General features: G+C 47.1%; 1 protein-coding gene across 1 annotated transcript; it reads right to left on the bottom strand.

The window, feature by feature from the left end:
• Positions 1-4,856: 4,856 nt before the first annotated feature.
• slitrk5b (SLIT and NTRK-like family, member 5b) lies at positions 4,857-9,361 on the bottom strand. The gene is made up of 2 exons (XM_066641066.1): positions 9,328-9,361; positions 4,857-7,689 (listed from the first exon to the last, which is right to left on the bottom strand). The coding sequence occupies exon 2, from the start codon at positions 7,642-7,644 to the stop codon at positions 5,098-5,100; it is 2,547 nt and encodes an 848-aa protein (XP_066497163.1). The 5' UTR covers positions 7,645-7,689; positions 9,328-9,361; the 3' UTR covers positions 4,857-5,097.
• Positions 9,362-9,675: the final 314 nt, after the last annotated feature.

The raw sequence follows: 9,675 nt of genomic DNA, 5'->3' as shown, positions 1-9,675 counted from the left end.
AAACACTGCAGGCGCCTCGGGCTCTTTATGAATATTTCATCAGAACACGTCCAAAAAGAGCAAAGCTGCGGACAGCACTGCGCTCTATTTCAGAGTCACACTCCTGCTCAGAGAAAGGGAACGAGGGAGTGAGGGAATGAGGAAACCACAGGGATGGGGAAGAAGGCAAGGCAGATGGTGAACAGGAGATCTAGGGGAGAAGAGAGGAGAGAAGAAAAAGAAGGGAAGGGGAAACAGGAGAGAACAAGAAATGAGGGAATGAGGGGGAGGGAGAACAAGGGAATGAAGGAACCACAGGGATGTGGAACAAGGGGGAGGGGGAACAAGGGAAGAAGGGGGAGGGGAAACGAGGAGGAGAGGGATTGGGAGCAGAAGAGAAAGAGAACAAGAAACAAGGGAATGAGGAGGAGGAGGGAGAATGGGGTTGGGGTTGATAACTGGATTTTACAAGTGTGCAGATACAGAAATATATATAGGGAAACATGGCTGTAATTATATAAAGAGAACTTAAAGGTGCAGTCAGTTGTTGCCTCCAGATTTACTGACACCTAGTGGCAGGGATGTGTCAGAGATTCTGTACTAAACCTGTTTTAAACACGGCAGTCCCTGTCAGGAACGACAAAGCGGTTTGATCTGTATCGCCTTCTACCTTCACTTCATACATTTATATCAAAGAAAAAGTAATAAATAATCACTTTTTGGGAGGCAAAAAGTGACTGACTGCACCTTTAAAGTTCTGCACAGCCACTGTGACATCATCGGGAACCCGGACAGAGCTGTACGGAAGATTGTACACTTTGTGCTTGCGCAGCATATGCATAAATATGTTCATATTCAGCATTTTCATAAACCTTTAAGGTATGAATCGATTATAAAAAAAACATTAAGACCCTGTTCCTCCTCATCTGCATATTCCAGTATTTACAGCATGGAGCGGCAGAGCCCCCAGTGCCACCTTTAAGGAAATGAGTGGGGTTTTTTTGTTTTGTTTTTTTGGCATGTTTGTATATTTTTATTAATGAAGCTCATGGCACATTTCCACTGCATGGTCCCTACTCTACTGGACTCTTCTGGCCTCTACTCTCTGTTTAGGCCCTGGTTGGTTTTCCACTCACACGGATCTCTCCGAAATATATCTGGTGTCGTCTCAAAACCCCCTCTCTGGGGGGTTTACGCTACATTACGGGGTTACGGTAATGTTAAGCGTTGCTAACTCATGTCTTGGCGTGTTGTTGTAGTTTGGGACTGAACACGTCTCTGTCATCAGTTCACACAGATCAGTAGAGTTTGTTCCTTCCTTGTTGCAGCGTCCAGCTCTCACTGGATTCTTTCGTCAGCCACCGATCCAAGGAGCGTTTAAACCTCTTCAAAAGACCACGACGTAAATTTACAAGCTGCTGTCGTGAATCGAATAAAAACAATTGTGATCTCTGCTGTAGCTGGAGATTTTACAGATGGAGAGTTAGTGCTGGTCGTCTGCGTCGCGTGGCGTAGAGTGACAACTCTCTCTGGACAATCAGCGTTATGCAAGGTTTACACATCACGGTTTAGTCCCTACTCGGCTCGAGTAAAAAAAGACCATCCAAATTCCCTGATGGAGAAACTGAAAAAAACAGAGTAGAGTCCAGTAGAGTAGGGGCCATGTAGTGGAAAAGCTCCTGTAGACATAAACACATAATGTGGCCTAAATCCTGTAGACACCCTGTTCCCAGGAAAGAAAGCCATTCCTACTCTTTCCCTCCACATTTGCCCTTATGGGCACCCTTGCCTCCAGGTTGAAAGGCTCTTTGATTCTCCAAGGGTGCAGGGGGGCCAGCAGACTCCCAAACCCTGGGTATCTCATTGGGGAAATCTTCAGCTGAACAGAGGGAGAACTGGAACTGAGGGAGTTGGGATAATTCTTAGAGAATAACAGCAAATGAAATGGAACCCTCTGGAGCTTAAAGTCACCATCCCAAGTGCCAAGAGCCCACCTGAGGCGTATAAAGCCCCCCAGTGTTGGACTTGACAGCTAAGTGGGACTGTGTTCTCTGGAGTGATGGAGTCCCTCTGGGATGTGTTGGAGTGGTGAGTGTGATCCAGAACTAATCCCCAACAACAGCCCCTGACACTCACTAATGATTATGAGGCGGTGTGTTCTACATCTAGTTTAAGTCCTTCTCAGTAGATGTCTACAGACTTTAGGCCACAACCAGATTCTCTTCAGATCGTGAGAAGATCTGAAGACGTCTGCAGAGGGTTCATGAAGATCTTATGAAGATCATCTGTAAATGTAAACATTAATAAGCTCCTGTAAAGGTGGCACGGCACAACTGTAGTGCAAAATGTGCAAAGAGATCAACACCCGCCAACATCACACACATAAGGAACCAGTATGAATCATGAATACATGTGTAAATACATCAACGGTATTTAAAACACGCTGAAGACCAGGAGCCCGTTACAGAAACATCCACACGTTAAGATTCATCTAGAACTGGACAAACCTCGTATGTCCACTGTTGTCACTGCACTTTATCCTGCCCCAAAACTCCAATACCCCTTTCACACCTGTGCGGTATTCCAGATGTGTTCTGGAGTATACCCAGAGGAGCTGTGTGTGTGAACTCGACCACCCACAACATTCGCCCTGGATTTTATCCTCCTCACGCCCTGGTGAAGACTCCAGGTAAAGTTTGAGCCAGCGCATGAGAGAACGGAGTGGGAAATGTTCTGGAGTTTTCAACTGCATGCACTGCACAGGCTCTGCCCCCACACCTAAAACGCGTGTTTCAATTTTATTACCCACTGAAAGAGCACATCTCACGCAGAAAATCTCTCACTGCACGCTGTATGTACAAACGGCCGTTCCAGGACATCTTCTGACCCGACATTCAGGAGTTTCTCTAAAAATACTGCAGAGTTCATGTGTGAAAGAGGCACTGGGAATAAATCATCCCAAATTTATTGCTCATAGGTTGCTCAGAAAGTCTCCGAAAATAATGGTGATTTTCCTAAGAGCTAAATGTGAGAGTAGGGTTTGTTCCTCTGGCGAATCTGATCCCAGTTTGTGGGATCTGGTGTGAGGTGTGAGATTAGACGCAGATATAAATGAGGTCTCTAAACACTGCAGAGGGAGCTGGAGAGAATAGAACAGCACATACTCGAGGCTACTTTCCACCTTAAATGTTTCAGAAGTATCATGCAGCAGTAGCACACTCCACAATGTGGCTGCTGCATCGTTTAAGGTGGAACAAAGGCTGTACTGACTTTCTGTTGCCCACGGTACTGCTCCTGTTACAGATAATTCTGGTTATTCAGGAACTCTTGCATCGAACACTGTGTAATATCTGATAGTTTTCTGTGTTTTGACGTGTTTTAAAGCCTTTTATAGAGTTTTATATTTGAACACATGGATTTCTGCATCTATGTACTGTGTTTACTTTTAGAGCTCATTGATTGTTAATGGGATTGGTTCAGACTCTAGTTTTTGTTTACGCTGAGATTATATCCAAATCTGGTAAAAAAAATGGTTTGAAACATTTCACATGCTGCAACTGAAACGCAATCTGGAGGCAAACAAATATCAAAATCTGACCTCTTTACACACCCCCGATTTTCCTGAGCTCAAAATCACTACTCAAAATAGTTCTGAAGGCAGCGCTGCCTTTGAGGCAGAACGAGGCATGAATGAACCTGATTGGTTAACACATATTTGGTGGAGATTTTCAAACACTGCGCCATAAACCAGCAAATCTCCACTTACACCGTCATGTTTGCCTGCTCTGTCAGAAATGTATTTGTAATAAATTAAACAGCATTATTTTTTGTCATTCTGAAGCTTCTTCAGAGGCAGCGATCAAATCAAATTTGCAAAATGCACTTCTTTATAATCTGCCTCAGAGGCAGCCGAGTATTAGAACATTCTGCAGCTTCCTCAGAAGCAGTTATATTATCCTCCAATCGAACAAAACCAAATCCTGGAATTACTGCAACACTTCCAACACATTACAAATCAGAACTACAGGAAGTCCTCGGGTTACGTCAGTCCCGAGTTACGATGTTTCGTGGTTACGACACATCTCCCATTTACTGTATTAAGCCTTGTTTCGATGTAAGTGGTTTTGCGTCGTAAACGTCGTAACGTGAACTTTGTGTTTGGTGTGCGCGGCGCAAGAATACACGGTTATGCGGCTCGGGACCGAGGAGGATGGCGTCACCCTAGTCGCATTGTATGCCATTTTAGCTTGCTGCTACGTCGTTCTCTCTCACATGTGTATGTATGTTCCGACTTACATCATTTCTGTCGGTCAGAGCAGGCAAACACCAGGGTCTAGGTGGAGTTTTACCAGTTTATAGCACAGCATTTGAAAATCTCTGCCTAACGTGTGTTAACCAATCATTTTCATCCTCAGCTGTTGGCTGGTATCCAATTAAATTGGTTCAATCTCCAGGGGCAGTGCTGCCTCCAGAACAATTCTGAGCACTGATTTTGCACACAAGCCTCACTGTCAACTCAGACTCTGCAGACTAGGGCAGACTCTGCTCAACTGAAAACCAGGGTTAATATCAAGCTTAAAGTTGCATAGTGTAACTCCAGCTTTAGTTTTAAGGTAGGAACTGAGTGAGGGTCAATGTTAAGTTTAAGGTCAGCTGAGATTTTGATGCTTTGTAAATGTCAGACTATAATTAGTATACCTTGTACAAATCATGGGAACAGACTTTTAGCCAAATTCCCCCGGAGAGCAGTCAAGGCCAGGCACGTCTTTTACACTCACGCCTGGTGTCAGGAGAATAAACACAGGCCATTATAACTGTGTGAAGGCTGAGGTCCTAAATTGAATCCTAATTGAGTTTGTCACAGCGACAGATGAGTATCAGGATGTTTCTGTAACAAAGCCTATGGTCATTTTCATGACACGTGAATAACAAGGAAAGTTAGGTATAGTACGGGTCAGAAAGTCCTTAAAGTATCTCAGCCATGACTGAGAAGAGCAAGAAAGATGTCTTTTAAAAGTTCTGGAGGGAGGGTAAAAACTCCGGAGGAAGATCAGAGAATGTGTTATTGTTTATAAACCCTGACAGTGTCAGAGACGTGAAGATATGTGTGTGTTGTATCTAGAACTGTGTGAACGTTGTCCTTTTCTCATGAACCTCCAGGTAATCTGGCTCGAAATGGAGCTTGGCCTTAAGTTCCCAATACTCGCTACGGTTGGGCTCCACGTAGACGGTGGCTGGTGCCGAGCAATAGACCATGGCCTGCTGCATCTGGTCCGGGTGTAAATACTGATGTCTGACGTCAAAGTCTGGTGCATAGTGAGTGGACACATGTGTCCCGTGTTTACACGGTAAACTGCCCCTGTAGGACGTTGGAACATCCCGATAGTAAAAGCCATCGTCCTGAAGCGGAGACGACCTGAGAGCATCCGGAGTGCAGGCGCTGAACTCTGAGCCAATCACAGCGCTCCCAAGGTCCACGTCTTCATCCGAGATGGACGCCACAGCGCCGTTCAGCTCGTCAAAGTCTCGGAAGCCACCACTTGCAGAGGTGTAGGATGGCGCTCTTCTGGATGATCCCTCCACGGCAGGGGGTATAAACTCATAGACGTGACCCGCAGACGTACGCACCTTCCCTGCCCTTTCGCTGTAGAGAGCATTAAACGAGCCCACGTCGACATTCATGGAGACGGAGCGCTCCGCCTTCTTCCGCCTCTTCATCATCACCGCAAACAGTCCGGCCGCCACGAACACAGACATAATGAAGATGATGAGCAGAGCCAGGATGAGCACGGACAGTGGGATGGCAGGATACTGAGCATCCAGGTCTAGCGCCGTCTCCAGAGTGATGGTGCTGCCAGGGAAGGACTCCTCCGAAGGTGGGACTGCAGACGCCTGGGCGCTGGAGTTGTTTGGACAGAGATGAGAGAAGAGAACAAAGCGCAGATCTTCTCCTGACAGTCTCGGAGGACTCTCACACGTCACGCTGTTCACCACAGTCCCGGCGCTGAGTTGCTCCAACCACTGCTTTAGCTCCACGGCTGCGCAGGAGCAGTCCCATGGGTTCTCGAACAGATCCACTTGCACCAGCGATGCCAGATCCTCCAAAACTCCGCTTGCAGCCAGGCTCCGGAAGTGGTTGTTTCTCAAGTTGAGCCGTGCCAGGCTCAGCCCACCAAATACTCCCAGGGGCAACACTTTCAGAAGGTTGTTGTTGAGGAAGAGCAACTGGAGATTGGGAACATGCTCAAATGTTCTGGGTGTGATCTCTCTGATGAGGTTGTATTCCAAGTAGAGAAACTGGAGACTCTCTAAGCCGTAGAACATATCGTCCGTGAGCCTATCAATCAGGTTTCCGTTCAAGTAAAGCCTCCGCAAGTGCACCAGCTCCGCGAATGCTCGGTTGTGAATTACTGAAATCCGATTGTTCCCTAAGTGAAGCAGATCTAACCCGGTAGCCTCAGAAAAGTCAGACCCTTCCACTGATGGGATGTAGTTCCCTGTGAGGTACATCTTTTTGGGATTGTAAGGTGTGGGCTCTAGATCCGAGATACGCTCGATCTTTCTCTCCTGGCAGTTGACGTTTAAGCCCAAGTCTGAGATCTGTAGGTTGCAGGTGCATGCAGAAGGACAGTCCACAGAAACGGGGGACTTGGTCTGGTATGCCACCATTGGGCCATAGTTCTGTGGTTTGCTGGACGAGGCTCGGGATGTGGGTTTGGCTCTGAGCTTTCCGGACTGCCGTGGACTCTTAGTGGGCCTCGTAGATCGCTGGATGTTGGAGGAGATGAAAGATGAAGTTGTGGTCCTGAACATCGCCTCGGAGACGTGAAATGGCTCAACTCTCATCTCAAACTCACCGATGGCTCTTCGTGGACACAGCTCTTGCTTAGAGATCTCGTCCAGGTCTCGACCGTGGAGACGGAACGGCGTCTCGCAGACCACGTCTCCCACCAGAGCAGTGTACGAGATGCTCTGCAGCCAGGTTTTGAGGGCAATGAGCTCACAGGAGCAGTTCCATGGATTGTCCTCGAGCTGCAGCTCCACGATTCCAGCCATGTGCTCCAGCAGCCCGCCATAGGGAAGCAGCTTCAGTCGGTTCCCTCTGAGGTCCAGATGAGTTAGAGGGACAGATTGAAAAATGTTTTTTGGCAGGGCAGACAGCAGGTTGTCATTCAGAATCAGAACCTCCAGATGATGCAGCCTGATGAGGGCGTTGGCCTCGATGAGACTGACGTAGTTGTAGTCGATCTGAAGATACTCCAGACTCTCCAGCCCCAGGAACGTGTCGTCCCGCAGAACTTCGATTTTGTTGTTGTTCAGGTGTAAACGTTTTAACCCCTGGAGTCCGTTAAAAGCCCCACCCTCAATCTCGGACAGGTGATTGTTGCCCAGGTGCAAAATGGTCAGTCCTTGGTAATTCTCAAAGTCGTCAAGCGAGAGTTTCTGCAGGACGTTCCCCGTGAGCAGGAGATGGTAAGTGCTGAAGCGCAAAGGCCCCACTTCCGAGACGCTGACGATGCCTTTGTTCCCGCAGTCCACCGTCAGCACGCCGTCTCGCTCCTCACAGACACACAACTGCTCACAGATGTCTCCGAGAATCTCAAACGTCTCAGAGAAGCTTAGCCATGTGGCCATGCACGAGACCAGCAATGTCCATGGATTCATGTTTGAGGATGAGGGGGATCACTTCAGGTCAGCACAGGCATGCCCCTTCAGAGACAAACAGAGACAATCAGAGACATACTGAGAAAAACAGAGACACAAAAAGACACAAAGAGACAAGCAGAGACATGGAGAGAAACATTTCCTGAATTAATTAGTGAGTCAGTGTTCTGTCTCAAGTCCAGGTTGTGAGGACTGTCCTGGAAGTTGTGCTCAGTGAAGACGGAGAAGACAGAAACGTCAGTGACTCCCAGTAAATACCAACCACAGCCTCAGGGGTCTCTGTTCCCCTGAACACAGTAGCAGTCAGCTCCTCTTCAGCTCCTGAGCATCTCCGCTATAAACCACCATCTCCGTAGCCTTAACAAGCTCATTAGTACAGCTGAGAGCTCATTAAGTAAGCTTAGAGTTTATTAATTATTTATTAATGAAGCTGAGCGTCTATTAACGAAGTTGAATGTTTATTAATGAAACTGGATGTTTATTAATGATGCTGAGAGTATACTAATTAAGCTGGATGTTTATTAACGAAGCTGAGGGTGTATTAATGAAGCTGAGTGTTTATTAATGAAGCTGAGCATTTATTAATGAAGGATGATGTTTATTAATGAAACAGAATGTTTATTAATGAAGCTGAGAGCTCGTTAAAGCTTGTTAATTATCCTGATTAAAGACTTGCTTCCTCTGTGTAATTCTCCTTCCCCCTACCTCTCTGTGCTGTCTTTCTCTTCATCTGCTCCGCTCTTCCCTCATTCCTTGTACATCTGTTTCTCTTGCTCTTTCCATCTGTTTCTCACTCTATCTCTCTCTCTATTTATTTATATTTATATTTTCTCCATCCCTCTTTTCCATCGCCCACTTTCAGTCCACCTGTGTTTATCTCATCATTCCTCCCATACTATTGCTTCTTCCCTCTCCTCTCCTCCTCTACATTTACTCACCTCACTCTCTTTCTCTTACCCTCATTTCCCCCTCTGTCTCTCCATCTCCCCTCCCTTCACTCTCTTTCTCGCGCTCTCTCTCTCCCTCTCGCCCACACTGACAGTGATGTTGAACTTGCAGCTCCAGCTTGAACTTTATCTCTCCGTCATTAATTCCAGCTCTAACCTCACCTCTCTCGCTCTCTCACTCACTCCCTTTCTCTCTCTCTCTCTCTCTCACTTCCCTCTCTCTCTCTCCCTCACTTCTCTCTTTCTCTCTCACTTTTCTCTCCTTCCCTCTCTCACACACACGCCCTCTCTCTCTTTATTCCTCTCTCACACACACTCTCTCTCTCCTCCCGTTCTCTTGCTGTCTCTCACACACAAATACACTTTTCTATACCCCTGTCACTGCTTTCTCTTTCCCACCTCTCTCTCTCTCTCTCTCTCTCTCTCTCTCTCTCTCTCTCTCTCTCTCTCTCTCTCTCTCTCTCTCCCACACACACACACACACACACACACACACACACATTCCTGCATCTACATGGATATTTTTATATAATATGTGCGTTGCAGTTACAAACAGCAAACATACACACACCACACACACACAAGCACACACACACATACACAAATGCCATGCTGTCTCTCCATCTCTCTGTGTGTTCAGCTACATTACCTCACTCAGTCTGAAAATTAAACCCATGATGGTGAGTGTGTGTGACTAGGGGTGTGTGTGTGTGTGTGTGTGGGTGGGTGATCTTACCGGAGATGTTCGATCCAGTCTGTTATATTCCGATGCTCTGTTCACTGCCTCATTCATCATCATCATCTTCATCATCACTGAACACACAGAGCAGCGGAGAGAGCAGCGCGGGGGAGGGGGCGGGGCCAGCGTTCGCGTCGTCACTTGGGGGAGGGGCCAAATGCTGCATAATGAGGGGGAGAGGCTAATGCTCACATCAGCATCAAAGGGAGAGGCCAACACTCACATCTTCACAATGAGCAGGAGCCAACAGCTGTATTATCAACAGTGGGAGGAGCCAACAAACATCATCACCAGGAGGAGGGGCTTAAGGCTGCAATTTCATCAGGGGAGGGGCTAATGCTCATA

This window comes from Hoplias malabaricus, chromosome 12 (assembly GCF_029633855.1).
Source record: "Hoplias malabaricus isolate fHopMal1 chromosome 12, fHopMal1.hap1, whole genome shotgun sequence".
Classification (NCBI taxonomy): domain Eukaryota; kingdom Metazoa; phylum Chordata; class Actinopteri; order Characiformes; family Erythrinidae; genus Hoplias; species Hoplias malabaricus.
Note: the sequence above shows the minus strand (reverse complement) of the source record. Positions and strands in the feature narration are given on the sequence as shown.